The 23,305-nt window shown below is 47.7% G+C and overlaps 1 protein-coding gene and 1 pseudogene across 2 annotated transcripts in view; one reads left to right on the forward strand and one right to left on the reverse strand.

Annotated features, from left to right (window-relative positions):
• WSB2 (WD repeat and SOCS box containing 2) overlaps nt 1-22,900 on the forward strand; it is a 91,681-nt gene extending 68,781 nt beyond the window's left edge. The window contains exon 9 of the mRNA XM_082243456.1: nt 22,372-22,900. Within this exon, the coding sequence (XP_082099582.1) occupies nt 22,372-22,537 (166 nt within the window). The 3' untranslated portion in view covers nt 22,538-22,900. The remainder of the gene's footprint in view (nt 1-22,371) is intronic.
• Nucleotides 891-21,238, reverse strand: LOC309543751 (annotated as a pseudogene). Its single transcript has 3 exons — nt 21,206-21,238; nt 18,317-18,813; nt 891-914 (listed from the first exon to the last, which is right to left on the reverse strand). The product of its transcript is annotated as an uncharacterized misc_RNA (transcript).
• Nucleotides 22,901-23,305: the final 405 nt, after the last annotated feature.

Below are 23,305 nucleotides of genomic sequence, written 5' to 3' on the forward strand. Positions count from 1 at the left end.
AGCAGCCTCCATGTGCCTCTAATAAATGTTTACTTTTAACGACCAATAAAAAGGAAGCGTATTGTTTATTTCCAATTATTACAGAATTGGTTGTTCATCAAAAGGGGCTTTATAGCAAATGGAGATATAATGGTGGTGTTATAATTTAAGCCAAATAAGACGTACAGCCCTAACAGTCATTTGGGAAAATAACAATAATGTAAGTGGACAGTGTAGTACCAAAATGTGTTTGGATTGTACAGTTTTTTTAAAGTGGGCATGTGCCCAGTGCTGCTAGTATTATATCCAACGTAAAGTAAACAGTAGGATCATTTAGATTTGACATTATTCTAGGCTGCATCAACATGCTTTGCATTTCTGCTTTTGGTAGAGGGAAGTAGTTCTGACATGAACAAAGCCTGTTAAAACTTCTAATGTGTATGCAAACCCAAAAAATTAACATTTCTTATTTGCTTCCTTTTAGTCTGCTTGGTATACCATTGAAATTTTTTTTTTTTTTTGAAGTGCAAAAAGTACCTACTGATTTTGCCAGAAAGTTGAACCATTCTGTGCTTTCTGTCTGCACCAGGAAGGGTTGTGGAGATAAGGAGGTGGGGTGTTCTTTGTAATGCATTAGACTGAGGGAAATTTACTAAGGCCGGAGAAGACAGAATCTGAAGCAGCTGTGCTATGCAGCCAATTAGCTTCTATCTTTCAGTTTCAAAGCTTACCTGAACAAGCTGAAGTTAGAAACTGATTGGTAACTGCATAGTTGCTCCAGATTCTGGCTGCTCCAGTTTTAGTAAATTTCCCCCACTGTGTTATGTTTAAGAGAATGTTAGGGTCACACTGTGTTACCGGCACAACTACAGGTTTTTTGTTTCTGTTTGTTTTTTTCCTGGAATTGCAGTTTACGTAAAGAGGTTGTAAATCTCCTAAAAAAAAGAAAAAAAAAAAGAATAAAAACCTGTAAGACAAAGGCATAATGAGCTAGTATGCATGCCTGATTGGCCGGAGCCACGATGACCTCACTCCCGCACATGCTCGCGGGAGCAGCCATTCACGGCACAGGGCTCTGAAGGAATGGCATGGATGGCCGTTCCTTTAGAGCGCATGCACCAGTGATGTCAAAGTAAATATCTCCTAAACTGTGCACGTTTAGGAAATATTTACAGTGCCTATAGGTAAGCCTTATCATAGGCTTACCTATAGGTAAAAGTTACAGAGGGAAGCTTACTTCCTCTTTAACAGGATAAAACACAGAGGAACATGTATGTATTTCATAGATGTACTAAATGTTTTCCTTGGTGTCACCCTGTTGTGGGTGGCTGGCTTGGTGTCACCCTGTTGTGGGTGGCTGGCTTGCTGGAACACTGTGGTGGGTGGGTGGCTGGCTTGGTGTCACCCTGTTGTGGGTGGCTGGCTTGGTGACACCCTGTTGTGGGTGGCTGGCAGCTTGGTGTCACCCTGTTGTGGGTGGCTGGCTTGGTGTCACCCTGTTGCTGGAACACTCTGGTGGGTAGCTGGCTTGGTGTCACCCTGTTGTGGGTGGCTGGCTTGGTGTCACTCACCCTGGCCTGTTGTGGGTGGCTGGCTTGCTGGAACACTGGTGGGTGGCTGGCTTGGTGTCACCCTGTGACTTGCTGGCTTGGTGTCACCCTGTGGTTTGCTGGAACCCTGTTTTGGGTTGATGGCTGGCGGCTGGCACCCCTGTGGTGGGTAGCTGGCTGGCACCCTGTGGTGAGTGGCTGAGGCCAGGGCCTATGGGTGGCTGGTTCTGGCACTGTGACCGGACTGCAGCTGGCTGCACACGAGGCTGCCTGAGGCGGTTTTAGAAGGCAGAATGTTTTCAGCGTGCGGATATGACGTCACGTGTTCCTTGCTGGGATCTTTGGTCCTGGCAATTTTTTCTTTTTAGATAGAAATTTTTGTAGCGAGATCTATAATCAACTGCCTGACTGGGCGATGGGCTGGATAATCTAGATCCAGTGGTCACTGCAGTCTGGCCAGCGAGCGTGCGCTGACCTCCACTCCATGCTAGGTCGGCTGCGTCATAGCCCCACTGGACGGGTACTGGCCTGCGAGTTAAACGACTCGCGAGGTCGCATACGACCGGGTCTCGGCATGAGTCGCAGCGTTCCTCCTGGCTGTCAGCCCCGCCATTTCGACGGAGAGGAGGTTTCTTTCGGGAGCGGTGCCCGCCTGGTTCCTGGTATGGTGAATAGCTTTCCCACCTCTCCCCCTGGAGGGTTTTGGGGTGGACGTGGGCCCGATGGTCGGACCCCCGGGTTCCCCTCCTTCCCATCAAGCACCCCCCCTTGTCATCTGTCCCCCATCATACCCCCCCATACCCCCCCCCCTTTCCACATATGTTGGGGCTGTTTGGGTGGTTTAGTCCACCTCCTGGGATGGGGGCAGGGCGCTATGCTGGCGATGAGAGTCGGGGGGTTGTACCTGGTGAGGGCTCCTTCCAGGGCTCCTTATCCTGCCTGGGTCTGTCCTTGAGGCCTGGGTTCCCTCCTCATTCGCTGTAAGCCTCGTGGTGCCGCTATTTTGTTGTAGCCTGTGTGTTTCTAAATACGACAGCCATGTTTGTGTAGTCCGGTGGCCATTTTTCGGTTGTTTGCCATTGAAAATAGTGCCGGCCATTAGGGATGCACCGAATATTCGGCGGCCGAACATTATTCGGCCGAAAATAGAGAAAATGGCACTTTCGGTGTTAGGCCAAATAAATCAAAAGGCCGAATAATTTTGAGCCGAACAATGTCTCACCTTCCTCATTGCGGCTCGCGGTCCTCTATTATGATCTATGTAAAAAATGTCCTCTGCAGTAAGTAACCCTCTGATAATGTATGCAATGATCCTCTGTAGCTTCCGCCCTGACCGCTCACCTTCCTCATTGCGGCTCGCGGCTCCCTTCTCACACGCCGCCGGTGTCCTGTCCGGCCGCGAGTAGGGGGTGTGACGTCACGTGCGCGTCCCGCCGCCTGCTCCTGACTGGCGGCTCCTTCACACTAGGTCCACGCCCCGCCCCCCTGTTTTTCGGCTTTTGGCTCTGGCTGCAGTTGAGGTATGTGATGTGGAGCTGAGCACATTTGGGGGAGAAGAATACGGTAGCTGGCAGCTGCACAAGCATTAGTGTGCAGTCTGCCATATGTTGTTGCCACTTGCCATGCTAATTATATTAGAGTGCCCTATAAAGTGCCCCTTGACATAAAATGTGGCCATCAGCGTGCCCCTTATTTTATGCTAAGGGCATATTTCATTTTAAGGGGCACGCTAATGGGCATATTTTATGTTAAGAGCAATGCTGATTTAAATGTTTTGTTTTGCCCATCAGAGTGCCCCCTAACATAAAATGTGCCCATCAGCGTGCCCCCTAACATAAAATGTGCCCATCAGCGTGCCCCCTGACATAAAATGTGCCCATCAGAGTGCCCCCTAACATAAAATGTGCCCATCAGCGTGCCCCTTATTTTATGCTAAGGGACATGCTGATGAGCATATTTTATGTTAAGGGGCACTCTGATGGGCATATTTTATGTTAAGGGGCACGCTAATGGGCATATTTTATGTTAAAAAATGCGAAACACCGCGTTCGGTATTCGGCCTTCGGCCAAGCATTTCATTATTATTCGGCTTTCATTTCGGTGCATTTCTACCGGCCATGACTGTGGAGAACTGTGGGCAGCAATTTTGGCGTTGGGAGCACCTCCTCATCCCCTGGTGCTGACTCCTGGATCCTTTCACTTCCTGATTGCCGCACGTGGAGTGCAGATTATCCTAGTGGCTTCAGGTGCCTGTTTCTGCTGGGTGGTGAGTCTGGTGGGGTTCTCTCCCTCTCTGCTGAGGATTGCTTGGTTCTTGTGCCTGGTGACCGGGTGGTGCTGCCAATGTGGTGGGGGTTGTCCCCCTGCAGTGTTTTCCACTTTTTGTGGGGTCCCCCTGGTGACTAATGGAGTCTTTGGAGCACATCTCCCCCACCTGATCCTCTCTGAGGCTGCGGGGCCCTCCGGGTCCCAACCATCTATCGATGTGCTGAAGGCGGTCCTGGAGTCCACCAGGTATAGGTGGTCTTTGGGCGACGGGCTAGCAAAAAGCATCCCCTCCTTCCCCTGCCTCATCAGATCCTGAATCTGATTCGGCCGCCACGGACATGGTACACCCTGCTGGGGCTGCAACCACGCACACCCGGAATTCTCTGATAGTGAGGATGATTCTTCCACATCTGCATCCACCCACGAAAAGGAGCTGGCGAAAGCACTGATTGTATCAGTGCGTGAGACCTTTGAAGATAAAGGCTGCAGCTGTGACAGAGGCGCAGGTTCCCTTTGGCACTCACAAGCCATTCAGAGCGGCAAAGGTGTTTTATTTCCCAGCCTATCTTGACAGAATTGTCACTGAAGAGTGGGGACGACCAAAGCGTCCCTAAGTGCTTTACTAGGCGTTACCCCTATGAGGAGAAGTGAACTGTTCACCGGTGGTGGACCCTCCAGTTCACACAAGGCAACCATGATTCCGGTTGAAGAGTCCCTTGCCTTTAAAGGATCTGGCTGACAGGAAGGCAGAGGCTATGGCCCACATCATGTACACTCTGACTGGTTCATCACTGAGGCCAGTATTCACCATTGCCTTGGTTTCACAGACGGTGACGGAATGGATTAGGGGGTTGCGAGAGTCTTTGGACCCCGAGACTGTTCCTCCGGAACAGCTGGAACTGTTGGACTAGGTGATCCAGGCACTGGTGTTCCTGTGTGATGCGTCTATGGATGCGGCTCCCCTGGTGCCCAGAGTGGCCGTGGGCATTGTTTTAGGACGCATGGTTTGGTTGAAGAACTGGTCGGCTGACCAAGCTTCTAAAAAGGCCTTAGCTGATCTCCCCTTTCTGAGAGACAGGTTATATGGCGACTCATTGGATGAGTTGATCAAGAGACTGATTGGCGGGAAGAGTACTCTTCTTCCTCAATCGTCCAAGGGTAAGACACCCTGTCCAAAGCAGGGTCCTTCCTTTTCTGCTCACAAACGTTTTTTTCGTGCCTTCGGGGCGCAAGAAAAAGGTAAGCCGTTCAGAACTTCTGGAGGTGCTAAAAAGCCCTGGGGCATGACCAAGGCCAGTCAGTCCGGTACGGCAGACAAGTCCTCTTCAGCATGAAGGGGCGCCCTCACCTGGCTCAGGGGTGGGGGGACACCTGCGCTTCTTTCAGAAACCCTGGACATCCTTCATTCAGGACGATTGGGTTCACGAACTGGTTTGTTCCGGGAACAAGATAGAATTCTGGTCTCGGCCAGGGGACAAGTTCTTTCAGTCAAATCTTCACCTGTCTTCGGAGAGTTTGAAGGATCTGCGGGAGGCTGTGCAAGATCTCCTGGCTCAAGGGGTGATTGTGCCGGTTCCCCAACAGTAACGCTCTTGAGGTTTCTATTCAAACCTGTTCACTGTGCCCAGAAAGGAGGGCAAAGTGCATCCAATCCTGGACCTCAAGGCTCTCAACTGCTTTGTGTGGGTGCAGAAGTTTCGAATGGAGTCCATTCGGTCGGTGGTGGCATCTTTGAATCAGGGGGATTTTATGGCTTCCATCGATCTCAAAGATGCGTATTCCCACATCCCCATATTCGAAGGACACCAGCGATTCCTCTGCTTTGCGGTGGCAGAGGAGCACTTTCAATTTGTGGCATTACTCTTTGGTCTCGCCTCGGCTCCCAGAGTTTTTACCAAGGTCCTAGCCCCTGTGCTGGCCTTGTTGCGTCAACGAGGTTTCTCCATTGTGGGGTATCTGGACAATCTCCTGTTGCGAGCAGTTTCCTATTCAGATCTTCTGGACAACATCTCCATCACCATTCATACCCTTCAGGAATTTGGGTGAACGATCAATGTCCCCAAATCTGCCCTGACTCCGTCTGTGCGGGTCACCTGTCTGGGGCTGATCCTTGACTCTGCTCTGGCGAGGGTCTTTCTTCCCTTGGACAAGCTTCAGAAGTTGCAAGGGGCGGTCAGGTTGCTGATGGAGGCCGATCAGTCCTCCCTGCAGGCTTGCATGAGGGCCCTGGGTCTGAAGGTCTCGACCTTCGAAGCGGTCCCAATTGCTCAGTCTTGCATGAGACAGCTGCAGAAAGAGATTCTGTCAAAATGGAACAGAGATCCTCAGTCATTGGACCAGAAGATTCGGTTGAGCCATCTCATGAAGCCGGCTCTCTTGGTGGCTCCAATCGCTTGTCCTATGCCAGGGCAAGTCCTTCCTGCCGGTGTTTTGGATGGCAGTCACCACGGACGCCAGCCTATCAGGCTGGGATGGAGTCCTGGGGAAGCTCTGTGCCCAGGGAACTTGGATGACAGAAGAGTCTTCCTTGCCGATCAATATCCTGGAGCTGGGAGCGATCAAGCTCTGCCTGCTTCACTGGACGAGTTGGCTATGGTTCGGGTCCAGTCGGACAATGCCAGGGCCATGGCTTACTTCAATTATCAAGGGGGCGCCAGGAGTGCCCTGGCGGCCAAGGAGGTGGCCGAGATTCTGGTATGGGCAGAACACAATGTTCCGGCTATTTCCGCGGTCCACATCCCGAGTTTTGAGAATTGGCAAGCGGATTACCTGAGTTGTCAGGTGTTGGATCAGGGGGAGTGTGCTCCCTGTGGGGGACTCCGGAGGTGGATCTGTTCGTGTCTTGCCTCAACAGGAAAGTTCGGAGGTTTGTGGCCAGGTCATGGGCTCCTCTAGCCAGCGCCACAGACATTCTGGTGGCTCCTTGGGGTCGGTATCGCCTGTTGTATGCCTTCCCTCCGCTCGTTCTCCTGCTGAGGTTACTTCGCCGGGTGGTGACGAAATGCATTCCGGTCATTCTGGTGGCTCCAGACTGGCCTTGGCGGTCTTAGTACGCAGAACTGGTAAAAATTATCCTTCAGGGCGTCTTCCTCTGCGGGAAGATCTTCTATCTCAAGGACCGCTCTTCCATCCTGCTTTATGGTCGCTGGCTTTAACAGCTTGGATGTTGAAAGCAAGGTGTAGAAGGGATAGAGGTCTCTCTGATTCGGTGATTCCTACCCTTTTAAAGGCCAGGAAATTGCCCTCTAGGAAGATCTATCATCGAACTTGGAAATCGTACATTTCATGGTGTGAATCGCGGTAGCTGTACCCTCACTCTTTTTCGATAGCTAGGGTTCTGGCCTTTTTGCAAAATGGGGTTGAGCAGCGCTTGGCATTGGGGACTATCAAGTGCTAGGTGCCGGCCTTGGCTATTTACTTCCAACGTCTGTTGGCTTCTCATAGTTTGACATAGACCTACGTCGCAGGACTCCTCCGCTACTCGGCGGCGCGCGCGCTGCCGGTGGCTCGCTTCTGCTGTATTCAGACACAGCGGGAGTCGGGCCAGGGGAGGAGAGGAGGAAATCCGCCCGCTTGTGTAAACAAAGCGGGCGGATCTCCTATGTAAAAGGCAGGGACAGATTACAGGATTCAGCATAGCTGAACCTGCGATCTGTGCCTGTGTCACACAATCCCCTCCCCCCACACACGTCAGTAAGCACCAGGCATACATTTAACCCCTTGATCACCAATAAAGTTAACCCCTTCCCTGCCAGTGTCATTATTACAGTAACAGTACATATTTATAGCACTGATTACTGTAGTAATGTCACTGGTACCCCCAAAAGTGTCAAAAATGTCAGGGGTCCGATCTGTCCGCCGCAATGTTGCAGTCCCGCAAAAAAAATCGCAGATCGCCGCCATAGTTAGTAGCTGCAATAACTTTTGCGCAAACCAATCCAAATACGCTTATTGCGATTTTTATTTTTTTCCAAAAATATGTAGCAGAAAACAAATTGGCCTAAAATGTTAAAAAATTTAGATTTTTACATTTTTTGGGGGGGAATTTCATATAAAAAATGTGAAAAATATTGTTATTTTTTCAAAATTGTCGCTCTTTTTTTGTTTATAGCGCAAAAAGTAAAAATCGCGTGATCAAATACCGCCAAGCTCTATTTGTGGGGAAAAAATGGACATACATATAATTTGGGTACAGCATTGCACGACCGCGCAATTGTCCGTTAAAGTAACGCAGTGCCGAATCGCAAAATATGGCCTGGTCAGGAATGGGGTAAAATCTTCCGGTCTTAAAGCAGTTAAAAATATGCTCATTGAGAATTTTTTTGTCAAAGACATGTAGCTAAATACATTTTGTCCTAAATATATGACAAAAATTGAATATATTGGATATTTTTTAACTGTCAAAGTAGAAAATGTCATTTTTTCGCAAAAGTTTTTTTATTAATATCGCAAAAAATGAAAAGCGCAGAGGTGATCAAATACCACCAAAAGAAAGCTCTATTTGTGGGAAATAAAGGACGTAAATTTCGTTTGGGTACGGCGCTGCATGACCGCGCAATTGTCAGTTAAAGTCGCACATTGCCAAGTTGCAAAAAGTGGCCTGGACGTAAAGCAGGAAAATCCTCCGGTGGTAAAGTGGTTTTGTCTATTCTTCAAAAGCCTCCTTTTGAGAATATTAGGGAGATTTCTCTTTTCTCTTTGTCACAGAAGGTTGCCTTCCTAGTGGCTATCGCTTCTGCTCGCAGAGTCTCTGAGTTGGCAGCCTTGTCCTTTCCGCCTTAGATGGTGGTCCACTGGGATAAAGCGGTCCTCCAAACTAATACGTCTTTTCTTCCTAAGGTGGTTTCGGATTTTCACCTGAATGAAGACATTGTGTTACCTTCCCTATGTCCTAAGCCTAAACATCACAGAGAAGTTGCCTTGCACTCTCTGGATGTGGTTCGGGTGATAAGAGTTTATCTGACAGTTACTGGGTCTTTCAGGAAGTCTGACTTTCTTTTTCCTTCCAGACGGTCCTCACAAAGGTTTGGCTGCGTCCGCTGCTACCATTTCGAGATGGATCAGGCAGACGGTGGTTCAGGCTTATTCAATCAAGGGTCAGGTTCCTCCTTTCCCTTTGAAGGCACATTCTACTAGAGCACTGAGTGCCTCTTGGGCTTTTCGCCATCAGACCTTTTGTTTTCACTGCTTGTGCTGGATTGTGCAGTGGGGGTTTATGCCTAGAGGGACAGCCCCCTGGGCGTGTGTATTCAAGTGTTACTGCCTAGACTACTCCTGATGGGAGGAGCATAAACCCACTCAGCTCATGGAGATGAGGCTGCGTCTGTTGACGTACATCAGAGAAAAGGATTTTACGGTAAGATCTTACAAAAATCTTATTTTTAGAAACATAGAAACATAGAATGTGTCGGCAGATAAGAACCATTTGGCCCATCTAGTCTGCCCAATATATCTGAATCCTATGAATAGTCCCTGGCCCTATCTTATATGAAGGATAGCCTTATGCCTATCCCATGCATGCTTAAACTCCTTCACTGTATTTGCAGCTACCACTTCTGCAGGAAGGTTATTCCATGCATCTACTACTCTCTCAGTAAAGTAATACTTCCTCATATTACTTTTAAACCTTTGCCCCTCTAATTTAAAACTGTGTCCTCTTGTGGTAGTTTTTCTTCTTTTAAATATGCTCTCCTCCTTTACCGAGTTGATTCCCTTTATGTATTTAAAAGTTTCTATCATATCCCCTCTGTCTCTTCTTTCTTCCAAGCTATACATGTTAAGGTCCTTTAACCTTTCCTGGTAAGTTTTTTCCTGCAATCCATGTACTAGTTTAGTAGCTCTTCTTTGAACTCTCTCTAGAGTATCTATATCCTTCTGGAGATATGGCCTCCAGTACTGCGCACAATACTCCAAGTGAGGTCTCACCAGTGTTCTGTACAGCGGCATAAGCACTTCTCTCTTTCTACTGCTTATACCTCTCCCTATACATCCAAGCATTCTGCTGGCATTTCGTGCTGCTCTATTACATTGTCTTCCCACCTTTAAGTCTTCTGAAATAATTACTCCTAAATCCCTTTCCTCAGATACTGAGGTCAGGACTGTGTCAAATATTCTATATTCTGCCCTTGGGTTTTTTACGCCCCAGGTGCATTATCTTGCACTTATCCACATTAAATTTCAGTTGCCAGAGTTCTGACCATTCTTCTAGTTTTCCTAAATCCTTTTCCATTTGGCCTTTCCCTCCAGGAACATAAACCCTGTTACATATCTTTGTGTCATCAGCAAAAAGACAAACCTTACCATCGAGGCCATTTGCAATATCACTTATGAAGATATTAAACAAAATTGGTCCCAGTACAGATCCCTGAGGTACCCCACTGGTAACATGACCTTGTTCTGAATGTTCTCCATTGACTACAACCCTCTGTTGTCTGTCACTCAGCCACTGCCTAATCCACTCAACAATATGGGAGTCCATGCTCAATGACTGCAGTTTATTGATAAGTCTTCTATGTGGGACAGTGTCAAAAGCCTCAATAAAATCTAGATATGCAATGTCTACTGCACCTCCACCGTCTATTATTTTAGTCACCCAGTCAAAAAAATCTATAAGATTTGTTTGACATGATCTCCCTGAAGTAAACCCATGTTGTTTTTCATCTTGCAATCCATGGAATTTAAGATGTTCCACAATCCTATCCTTTAATAGGGTTTCCATTAATTTGCCTACTATTGATGTCAGACTCACTGGTCTATAGTTGCTCGATTCCTCCCTACTACCTTTCTTGTGAATGGGCACGACATTTGCCAATTTCCAATCTTCCGGGACGACTCCTGTTACTAATGATTGGTTAAATAAATCTGTTAATGGTTTTGCCAGCTCACCACTAAGCTCTTTTAATAATTTTGGGTGTATCTCATCAGGACCCTGTGACTTATTTGTCTTCACTTTAGACAGCAATCTTAGAACGTCTTCCTCTGTAAAGACACATGCATCAAACGATTCATTAGTCATCCTTTCAAGTGGAGGTCCTTCTTCTTCTTTTTCTTCTGTAAAAACTGAACAGAAGTATTCATTAAGGCAGTCGGCTAGCCCTTTATTCTCTTCTACATACCTTCCGTCCTTTGTTTTTAATTTAGTTATTCCTTGTTTTAATTTCCTTTTTTCATTTATATATCTGAAGAATGTCTTATCCCCCTTTTTCATAGACTGAGCTAGTTTTTCTTCTGCCTGCGCTTTAGAAGTTCTTATAACTTGCTTGGCCTCTTTCTGCCTAATCTTGTAGATTTCCTTTATCTTCATTGCTCTGGGTTTTTTTATAATTACAAAATGCTAGCTTTTTATTTTTAATGATTTGGGCCACTTCTGCTGAGTACCACAGTGGTCTCTTCCTTTTTTTGATTTTACTGACAAGTCTAATGCAATTTTCTGTTGCCTTCAATAATGCACCTTTTAAGTAGTCCCATTTCTCCTGGACTCCATGTAATCCGTTCCAGTCTGATAAGGACTCATTTATGACTAATTTCATTTTTGAAAAGTCTGCTTTTCTAAAATCTAAAACTTTTGTTTTTGTGTGGTGTGACTCTTTCACAGTTCTTATATTAAACCACACTGACTGGTGATCACTAGATCCCAAGGTTTCGCCTACAATGACATCATATACCAAATCCCCATTTGTGAATACCAAATCCAAAATGGCCTCCCTCCGGGTTGGCTCCTCAACCACTTGTTGCAGAGAAAACCCCAGTAGGGAATTTAGAACATCTGTACTCCTGGTAGAACTTGCTATTTTGGTTTTCCAGTTTATATCTGGAAGATTGAAATCTCCCATAATGATAACTTCTCCTTTCATTGTCATTTTAGCTATTTATTCAACTAGTAGATCATCTAGTTCTTTACCTTGACCAGGTGGTCTATATATCACACCTACACGAGTTACTGCATGATTAGCAAACTGCAACGTAACCCAAACTGACTCTATGTTGGCCTCACCAACTTGTATTAGGTTAGATTTAATGCTATCTTTCACATACAGGGCCACTCCTCCTCCTTTCTTGCCTTCTCTGTCTCTTCTGTATAAAGAGTACCCTGGTATGGTTATGTCCCAGTCATTTCTTTCATTAAACCATGTCTCCGTAACAGCCACTAAATCTACATTCTCAGATGCCATTATTGACCCAAGTTCATTGATTTTTTTTACCTAAACTGCGAGCATTTGAAGACAAGACTCTGAGCTTATCATTTCTTAACCTCTGTGCTTCTGACCTGTTCTGGCATTGTTTCGGGGGGCAATTGGACATTTGTTCCTTTGAGAGAAAGATGCAAACCATCTTTCTCTTACGTCCTCCGACAGTCACCGCCACTTCATATTTGTCACTATGGGGTTAATGACCTTTGCTCCGTAGGAGTAGCTAGGCAACAGAATATGTCAATATTAAAGATTTTAACATATCCCACCCCCAGGGGGTGGTCCCCTCAGTCAATAACCTCCTACTTCCTGTATCCATACCTCAGTTTCAATGTCTAGCTTGTCAGGAGTAGCTGGATGTCTCTATGCTGGGGCATTTTGTCTCAGCCTTTCTCTTCTTTTTTCATTTTATTTGAGTTTTTTTCTCTCTCTTTACTTAGCTGTTACTTTTGTCAGCGTTAGTTAGGTCTTCTGATGAAGAGGATCGTGCGGGCTGGGTCTCGGGCTGATTCCCCTGCTCGCAGGTTGTGGGTCAGTGGCTTCCCAGCCTGCCATCGAGCGTTCAGTCAGGTACTTTTCCTGGCACTCTGAACGACCCATCCCTGTTCGATGCAGGGATGCTATGGTGAGGTGGCCACCTCACTGGACGCCATGCGGTTTCGCACCGCAATTCTCCTGCGTCCTGACTGCGACTCTCCCTGTCCCACGTACAGTGGCTTGTTCGCTTGTGCGGGTTCCCCACGCCATTTAGAAGGTAAGTGTATCTGTGTGGGGAACTGTCTGTTTGGGGGGTGTCAGTCTGGGACTGTGAAACCCTGCCTCTGTTCACACTGTTTGGTCTCCCTGTCTGCTTGGCTGCATTCTGTGGGCTGCAAGGAGGGGGGCTATGCTGCACTGTTCTGTGTCAGATTATGTGCTGTGTTTTACTGTGTGACAGGCTGTGTGCTGCGGGGCATGATTGTATCGTGTTATGCACATTTGCGGCGACCGCCATTATTTTACTTTACTGCATGTGTTTTTGGCGGTTTGACTGTGTGTGGAGGAGCGGCGTTTCGGCGCCAAACGCCGCCATTTTGGCGGCGCTCGCTCCTGCCGCATGTTAGCACTGCAGGCGGCAATTTTTTTGTAGCCTTCCATAGGCTTTAATAGAGCGCCCTGCGTGACATCACTTCCTCTTCCCTGGGCGCACCGATCGAGGCAGCAGCAGCAGCGGTCTCTCCAGGTTTTTACCTCTCTATCCCTGTATCCTTGCCTGAGTTGTACTTTTTCCCTGTGGGGGTCGGCTTGTGCTGGTGTGTGTGTGCGGTGGGCTGCGCTCGCCGCGCTTTTTAAAGGGGCAGTTAACCCTTTATTCTTCCACATACTTGGGGGCATGGATTCTCAGGAAAGCAAATTCCCTGCCACCTTGGTGGGAGGCCAAGGGACTGCTGTGTCCCCCCCAGGGGGTGATTTGGCTACGGTTGTGGCTAACCTTGCTGCTCAGGTGCAAATGCTTGTGGCTGCTCAATCCACTAAAAGGCCCAGAGTTTCAATTTCCTCTGATTCAGAGGGTGAAGGTGATGGGGCTGCCGTGGATGGGGTCTCCTTATCGGGGTCCCGTTCCTTCCTGGATCTTGTGGGGTCTGAAGGGGAGTCAGAGTTTGAAGGGGTTGATAATTCTCCCCCTGGCTCGTCTGAAGAGCTTGCACTCATGGATGAATTGGTTGCTTCTATCAAACAGACACTGCGCTTACAGGATGAACCATGTCCTCCTGCTGCCCTGGCCGCTTATGGGACGCAGAAAAGGCGCAAGACATCGCAGGTTTTTCCCTGCACTGATGATTTTCAGCGCGCTGTTAAGGAACAATGGCGCAATATACGCAAGCCTTTTTCGGTGCCGAGTAGGTTCAAGCTGCGTTATCCTTTCACGCCCGCTACTGATGAGCGTTGGTGTGTGCCACCTGCGGTGGATCACGCGATAGCGGTTTTGAATAAGTCCATTTCGGTTCCTGCAGAGGATACCCCGGTGTTCCGGGATGCCATGGACAGGAGACTGGAGTCTCTTGCTCGTCATACTTATTCTATTACTGGCTCTATGCTAAAAGCTCTTTTTGCTTCACTTATGGCAGCCCAGGCTGTCGCAAATTGGACGCAGGTGCTTAGACGCGTCCTGGTGGCTGATTCTGCCCCACCGGCGACGTTGGCCATGGTGGATCAAATCCATCAGGGTGTCATGTATTTGTGTGATGCGGACTTGGATATAGTACCCGTGGCTGCACGTGTGCAGTGTGGCGGTGTTGTCTCGCCGCCTGGTTTGGTTGAAGTGTTGGTCTGTGGACCAATCTTCGCGCAAGACCTTATCCAATCTGCCCTATGATGGATCTCGCCTTTTTGGCGAGTCCTTGGATACACTGATAAAGGGGATCACGGGTGGTAAGAGCACGCTCTTGCCCCAATCCCACAAGGCTAAGGGCGCTCAAGGTAAGAAGCATGCCTCTTTTCGGCCCTCTCAGGGGTCCTTTCGTGCCTTTCGGTCGCACTAGAAGGGCAAGCCATTCAAAGGTCAAGGCTCCCAAAAGAAGCCGTGGACAGGTAAGCAGAAGTCCGGCCAGTCCGGATCCGCTGCCCATAACAATGCGGCCTGAAGGGGCGCCCTCACCCAGTTCTGGGGTGGGGGGACGCTTGCTCGGTTTTCTTTAACCTTGGCTGGCCCGTGTTCGGGACAGGTGGGTTCAGGAAATCGTTCGTTCTGGCTACAAGATCGAGTTTCTCTCTCGGCCGGAGAGCAGATTTTTTCCCTCAAATCTTCAACTGTCTCCGGAGCGTTTGCAGGATCTGCACCTGGTGGTGCGGGACCTGCGGGCTCAGGGAGTGGTGGTTCCGGTGCCTCATCGAGACAGATTTCGGGGGTTCTATTCCAATCTGTTCACCGTGCCCAGGAAGGAGGGCAAGGTATGTCCAATTCTGGACTTGAAAGCTCTGAACCGCTTTGTGCGGGTTCGCAGGTTCCGCATGGAATCCCTGCAGTCGGTGGGGCTGCCCTGGTTCCGGGGGAGTTCATGGCCTCCATCGACTTGAAGGATGCGTACCTTCACATCCCGATTTTCGAGGGTCACCAGAGGTACCTTCGATTCGCCATTGCGGAGAATCACTACCAATTTGTGGCGTTACCTTTTGGTCTCGCTTCGGCTCCACGGGTATTCACCAAGGTGCTTGCACCGGTTCTGGCTTTGTTGAGAGCCCAGGGCATCTCTGTCCTGGGGTATCTGGACGACATTCTGGTTCGGTCTGCGACCAGCCAGGGTCTGGTGAGGGACCTGTCCGTCACGACGCAGACTCTTCAGGAGTTTGGTTGGACGATAAATTTTCCAAAATCGACGCTGTGTCCGTCGGTTCGTCTTCCCTACCTGGGAATGATCCTGGACTCGGTCCAGGCGAAGGTCTTCCTACCGGACTACAAACTCAGGACTCTTCAGGAGGAAGTCAGGTCCCTCCGGACGTGCATGCGGAGCCTGGGATTGATGGTCTCGGCCTTCGAGGCGATTCCCTTCGCCCAGTTTCACATGCGGGGTCTCCAAGCGGAGATCCTGTCCAGGTGGGACGGGCGACCGCAATCTCTGGAACTCCAGATTTCATTGAGTCATCGCACCAGAAGGGATCTGCTGTGGTGGCTCCAGTCCCCGACGGTGTCGGGGGGCAAGTCTTTTCGTCCTCTCTCATGGACGGTGATCACCACGGATGCCAGCCTGTCGGGCTTGGGTGGTGTTCTGGGCGTTCTGTCCGCCCAGGGAACTTGGTCGGAGGAGGAATCCTCCCTCCCGATCAACATTCTGGAATTGCGAGCGATAAATCTCTGCCTTCGACGTTGGACGGACAGGCTGCGGGGCCGTCCGGTTCGGGTGCAGACGGACAATGCCACAGCGGTGGCCTACATCAACCACCAAGGGGGCACCAGGAGTGCCCGAGCGGCTCGGGAGGTGGCCGACATTCTGTCTTGGGCCAAGACGCACGTCCCGGCAATAACAGCGGTTCACATTCCGGGGGTGGAGAACTGGCAGGCGGATTTTCTGAGTCGCCAGACCCTGGACCAGGGGGAATGGTCCCTTCACCCGGATGTCTTCCAGATGTTGTGCGCGAAGTGGGGTCTTCCGGAGGTGGACCTGTTCGCGTCTCGTCTGAACAACAAGGGGGGAAGGTTCATGGCAAGGACGCGCGATCCTCGGGCAGACGCGTCAGACGCGTTGGTAGCTCCGTGGCATCAGTACCGAATGATGTACGTATTTCCACCGATTCAACTGCTGTCCAGGTTCCTTCGCAGGTTAAACTCGGAACCGCACGCGGTGATTCTTGTGGCACCGGACTGGCCTCGCCGGTCCTGGTACGCGGACCTCGTAAATCTGGCGATCTACGCGCCGTGGCGTCTGCCTCTTCGAGAGGATCTCCTGTCTCAAGGACCGATATTCCATCCTGCTTTACAGTCGCTGGCTTTGACGGCCTGGCTGTTGAAACCAAGGTCCTGAAGGATAGGGGCCTCTCCCCTGAGGTCATTCACACCTTGATCAACGCGAGGAAGTCTTCCTTGGGGAAGGTCTATTACCGTACTTGGAAGGCCTATTTTGCCTGGTGTGAGTCCAGGGGGTATTCACCTCGCACGTACTCGGTGTCTAGGGTGTTGTCCTTCCTTCAAACGGGTGTTGACCAGCGTTTGGCGCTGGCTACGATCAAGGGTCAGGTATCTGCATTGGCCGTTCTTTTTCAACGTCCTGTGGCGTCTAACTCCTTGGTTAGCACTTTTGTTCAAGGGGTGCGACATCTGGTCCCTCTTAGGAGGGAACCTCTGCCTCCTTGGGACTTGAATCTTGTTCTGTCCTTGTTACAACATGCTCCTTTTGAACAGATCAGGAGGATCTCGTTGGCTAAGTTGTCCAAAAAGGTCGCCTTTTTGGTGGCGATCACATCGGCTCGCAGGGTGTCGGAGCTGGCAGCTTTGTCCTGTAGGTCTCCGTATCTGGTCGTTCATTCGGATAAGGTGGTCTTGCGACCTAACCCTTCTTTTCTTCCGAAGAGGATTTCGGAATTTCACCTCAATGATTACATTGTCTTGCCTTCGCTCTGCGCGAAGCCCAAACATCCGAAGGAGGTGGATTTACACTCCCTGGATGTTGTTCGAGCGATCAGGGTTTACCTGAAATCGACTGAATCTTTTCGCAAGTCAGATTCCTTATTTGTTCTTCCAGAGGGTCCTCGGAAGGGCATGGCGGCGTCGGCTTCTACCATCGCCAAATGGATCAGACAGACCATTGAACAGGCATATGCTTTGAAGGGAAAAGTTCCTCCTATGCCTGTGAAGGCGCACTCTACCAGATCTCTGAGTACGTCTTGGGCCTGTCACCATCGGGCTTCTGTGGTCCAGGTGTGTAAGGCGGCGACTTGGTCGTCCGTTCACACCTTCTCAAAGTTCTACAAGGTGGATGTTCAGGCATCGGCAGATGCTTCCTTTGGCCCCAAGGTTCTTAGTGCGGCAGTTCTTTAGGGTCCCTTGTTTTGGGCCCTTGGCTGTTTGGGATATATTTTTATCCCTAGGTTATTTGCTTTTTTCCTGGGTTGTTGCTCCTGTTGAGCAAGTTTTTTTCATGCTACCCAGCTGGTTTCCTTCCTTTGGTAAGGTTCCTTTCTCTGATGTGGAGACGGCGTTGCCTCAGGCGCGGCTGCGTTTCCCACCCCTCATGTTTGCACTGCTTTGGGACGTCCCCATAGTGACAAATATGAAGTGGCGGCGACTGTCGGAGGACGTAAGAGAAAACTGAATTTTTGTAAAATCTTACCTGTAAAATTCCTTTCTCTGAGTTCTCCGACAGTCGCCGCCCCCGCCCCTCTTTTGGGGTTTGGTTGTATACTCTACTGCTATTTCACTGAAACTGAGGTATGGATACAGGAAGTAGGAGGTTATTGACTGAGGGGACCACCCCCTGGGGGTGGGATATGTTAAAAGCTTTAATATTGACATATTCTGTTGCCTAGCTACTCCTACGGAGCAAAGGTCATTAACCCCATAGTGACGAATATGAAGTGGCGGCGACTGTCGGAGGACTCAGAGAAAGGAATTTTACAGGTAAGATTTTACAAAAATTCAGTTTTTTTGTACAGTTCCTTTCTATTCCAAGTAGAGCTATCATGAGAAACAAAGCCAAATCCTTGCTCTTGACACCATTTACTAAGCCATATGTTGAACTCCTTTATGCGCCTCTGCCTATCATTCTGAACATTATGCACAGGCAGAACTTCAGAAAATGAAATGGTGGATGCAAAATCCTGTACGTCATTACCAAGTGTGATAAAAGATTTCTTCACCTCTGACACTTCATTGCAAGCCAGGTCATTTGTCCCTAGATGGACAAGAACATCCACGTCCCCTTCCTGCTTTGCTTGCTTAACCATATTAATAATACGTCTTCTATCTCGTCTAGCAGTAGCACCAAGGAGACCTCTCACAAAACCATTTTCTTTAAGCTCCACACTTCTTATGATTGAATCACCCAGCAACAGCTGCTTCCTTTGAGACTTCACTTTATCTTTTTTGTCCTTGGCTGCAGTCTTGCATACATTAGACATAGGAGTCGATGGTTTCTCACCCTCCGTGCTTGAGTCCATATCCATGTTGTCCTTACATTCTGAGAGTGCTGCAAATGAATTATGGAGAACCATCGACTGTGGGACATGTCTTCTATCCACCACTCTAAGTCTTCCAGAACCTACAGTAACCCATCTGCCATTTCTGGGGGTCCTCTGTGGCAGTGGCATTGCAGCAGTCCCAGCTGGAGTTTGTTTAACAGATAATGTAAATATCTCTGATTTCAAAAATGCAATTTCCTGCTGCAGTAAGGAGAATTGTCTACAGATCTGACAGCATCCGAATCTCCAAAGAGTGGAACATGAAATAAATGCACAACAATTCCTGCACTGAACCAAGTCTGCCATTTTAAAGAGGAGAAAAAAAAAATTGTAAATTTAAGTCAAACAAATCTTACCTTTTTTTTTCTTTTTTTCCACCTTCCAGCCTACCTCTTGACTATCTCCTGCAATATCTCTTCACTGTACTTAAAATGTTGTACTTGAATGGAGTACTTGCAGCTAATTTTTCACAAAGTTCCTGGCCTTGGTCATGGAGTTCTACATATCCCGGGTATTCCTGTAATAGGCTGCTGGATGACTTACTTCTGAGGGAGCAATCCGCTTTTGCTATTGCTAAAACAAAGTTCCTCACACGGTGCACACTCTGGAGAGGTTTGTATGGGTTCTGAATATGCGGAAGTCATAACCCAGAGGTTGGAATATCTATGTCTAACCCTGGATACCATCCAGGCAAGAGTGTTCCTCCCTCCAGACAAACGTCTTGCCCTGAGAACTTGCTCAACACTCTTAACAAATCCCCCCTGTTTGTTTTTGCATGCGGGTTCTGGGAAAGATGGTAGCTAGCTATGGTCTGGGAAACTAGGCAAGGAAGTGTCCATTGCCTAGTTTCATTCCCGACCTCTCCAAAGGAAAGTCCTAGGGGGTATGGGTCAGGAGGTGACAGTCATTGGGTTCCCCAATGGCATTATTTCCCAACACAAGACAGATGCTAGAGATGAAAAAATCCTTTCTGTTTGTCCTGAAATTGTGGGTGATTTGTCTTGCTCTGCTGCATTGTTTGGTGTTGCTGAAGGACCTCCTGTAAGGGTTCAGTTGGACAATGTGGCGGTGGTGATACATAAATCATCAAGGAGGCACCAGAATTCGGGCTGCTCAAGAGGAAGTGGGATATAATCTTTTCTTGGGCAGAACTTCATGTCCCCTCACTGTCCATTGTCCATTATTCCAGGGATAGAAAATTGACAGGCGGATTCTGTCAGCCAGCGGCAGCTGTCTCGTGGGGTGGGGGGAGGAGATATCTCCAGGACAAGGGTCCCTTGAAGGTTTGTGGTGAATGCTGTTAAAGAAGACTTCAATAAAGAATTACCACAGAATTCGGAAATCTTATTTTGCTTGGTGTGAGGCTAGGGGATCTTATCCTTGCAAGTATGTGGTACGTCACATTTTCTCCAGTTTCGAGTATGATCTGGAACTGGCCTCGAGTATGATCAATGGTCAGATTTCGGTCTTGCGGGCCTTTTTCAGAGATTGATTGCTTCACATTCCTTAAACATGCATTGTTCCACCGGTTTGGATCTGTTGACTCTATGGGACCTCAGCTTAGTACATTCTGTATTGCAGAAATCTGTTTGAACCTATCTGGAATTATTTTTGTTGTTGCTATTACTTGGGCTTAGAGACTTTTGTAATTGGCTGCTCTTTCATTTAAGGAACCATGCATTGCACTCCATCTTTACATTGTGCTTCTACGGTCTCAGCCATCATTACTAATTAAGATGACTTCTTTTTCTATCTCAAACAGGATATAGCGTTACCGAACTTCTGTCCTAAACCTCAGATGCCAGGGGACTAGGCTTTTCACTCCTTGGATGTGGTTCATGCTATCAGGTGTTCCCTGAGTTTGATTGCTGCAAATCATCAGTCAGATTCCCCTTAGTAAATAGGAGAAAAAAAGGCTCTAGAGCAGCAGATAAACAGGGAGCATAAATGCAAAAAGCATATATAGCAATACAAAATGGAAAATTGGGGAGGGGAAATTAAGTAAATTAGAAAATTGATAATTACAATGTAAAATGGAATATTTAAACAAAGTCCATGCACCTCTTGGAGGTTCTATAGGTCCAATTGCTCAGGGCTGCCATCAATGGAGAATGAAACCAGAAATCCACGGCTGTATAGAGATGAAGATAAAGAGGTGCCTCTAAGTGCAGTTGAAAATTTAATAGCAATTAAAAACAGTAGGAACTTGCATACATTAATGGTTAGCAGGAATATAGATGTGAATATCGGATCAAAAGATCCAGGTGAAAGTCAGTCCCCAGTGCTGGGATGTAGCGGCATCCTGCGGAGCGGTCTCTTACTGCCTCTTCTGTGTTCCGGCATAGCAGGGAATGAATGCTTTGACAAAGGAGCGCAGGTGTTACAACACCACGCAGCGCACAAGCTCTGAAACACGTCGCAGTTTGGTGACGTCACTACCCTGCACCGCTGGAGCATTGTGTCTGAAGCCTCTCTTCAAGATCCTTCCCTCTGTTATGCCGGAACACAGACGAGGCAGTGAGAGACCGCTCCGCAGGACACCGCTACATCCCAGCACCAGGGACTTACTTTCACCTGGATCTTTTGATCGGATATGCACATCTATATGCCTGCTAACACTTACTGCATGTAAGTTACTACTGTTTTTAGTTGCTATTAAATTTTCAACCACACTCAGAGGCACCTCTTCTTTCTCTTAGATTCCCCCTTAGTGCTTCCTGAAAGCCCAAGGAAGGATCACAAAGCTTGCAAAGCTACCGTTTCTTGATGGATTTGTCAGCCAATTTCTCAACGTCTGGTCTGATGGGAAAAATGGCACCATTTTCGGTGACGGATCATTCTGCCAGGAGTGTACTTCCTGGGTTTTCTGGGAAATTTTCTTTGGCAGCTGCGTGAGGTTCTAACCAATTTTGGTATAGTTGTTTGAGGCCTGTTGCCTTGTTGCCCTCCCCTCATTTTCATTGCTTTGGGACATCTCTATTGTAATGGATATGAAGATCCCTGTGTACTTGGGTTTTTTGTTTACCTGTACAATCCCCTTCTTGCAGTACATCACAGGCTCCTATTTCTTTGTGGCTCATGGCTTGGTACAAAAACAAACCTTGCCTAGATGAAAGGTGGTATGCCTGGGAGGAGGGGATGCCCCCTTTTTTGCCTGTGTCCAATTACCTGAAGGTAGCATAATATCATAATTGATATGAAGATCCCCCTGTGTCCTGTGATGTACGCTAAGAAAATTTTACAGGTAAACCAAACTGCACAAATAAACACAGATTTTTTTTTTTGTTGCAGTTCAGTAACTGTAAGTCTTCTCCATACCCCCAGCCTGTGACTGAGCAGTGAAAGAAACAGAGGCAGACTGATGATCCCATAACTCTGCTCTCTCCTCCTGTCAGAATGTTACTTGCCCTGCAGCACAAGGGTTTGGCTCTTTTGGCTGTGTCTCCCTCCCCCAGTCTGAGCTCTGATGTTTTGTATTTGAAGGGGGTGATTACAGGACAAATTTAGGTACATGCACTGATTGTATTTTAAGAAAGAAAGATACATTTATCAATCCAGAGGTACAGCTGCTTTTTTTTATTTGCCTGTAGTTCAGCATTAAGGCACGGACATGCATATTTTTATAGGATCATTACATAAAAGGTAATCTGTGAAATTATAAGCGAATGAAATATTGCCTTGAATTGATCTACAATTTGGTAGAGGTATTCACTGATTCATCTTATGTATTTCAGAAATCGAGATGGACAGGTGCAGTTCTGGACGTCCCCTCGAGTCCTGTCTTCACTTAGGCACTTGTGTCGCAAAGCACTGCGTTGTTTCCTTACCACCTATCAGGTCCTCACGCTGCCAATTCCTGGAAAAATGAAGGATTTTCTTACATACAGGACTAATTATTAGTCTTCTTACAGTAACAAGGAATATTGGGGAAATGGACTTCTAGAATCTGAAACTTGCACGGTAGCTGCAGTAAAAAGTAGAAAATAAACTTGGACAGCACAGTTCATGTGTGTAAAGGCTGAGGCAAAGATAATTCACAATGGGATGGTTCCTGAGCTGATGACCAGGTTTGAGTTTGCAGCTTACTTGTTTAAGGATAATGTTTTCAACTTGAAGAGCACAGGACAGAAAAAGCATCCCACTATCTTCACTTCATTAGATATATTTAAATAGCCTTTAAAATATGTCTTCACTAAGGGAAAGTAGACAGAATCCAGAGCAGAATGTCTTTTTCCAATCTATGTTTAGCCAAACATAAATTCTCTTGGTAGACAAAAAAAAAAAAACACACGACTAAAGTGAAAATCAAAATTATGTGGTGGTAATTGTACGAACCCCACTAATGTAACTTGTAGTAATTGCTATAGTACTGCGGAGAGAGTAACATTTAGCTAATACGGGACATACCCTTTCCATTTAAAGCAGAAATCCTTTTTTTTTTTTTTTTTTTATATATATAAATATAATGCTCTGAAGTTGAAGGCTAAAACATGATGCATGCATACTTGTAAATTTGCGTTAGTTTGCATTATTTATATTTTTTATTGCCTGTATGTAGTGTCGGGACAAGGTAATCCAGCGCCCAGGGCAAAGATGCCAAACTGCGCCCCCTCCCCTTTCCCTGAGGGTTAGGGTCAGGGCACCCCCATCCCTGAAAAAAGTCATGGC

Source organism: Pelophylax lessonae (assembly GCF_965119305.1).
Source record: "Pelophylax lessonae genome assembly, chromosome: 1".
Classification (NCBI taxonomy): Eukaryota; Metazoa; Chordata; class Amphibia; order Anura; family Ranidae; genus Pelophylax; species Pelophylax lessonae.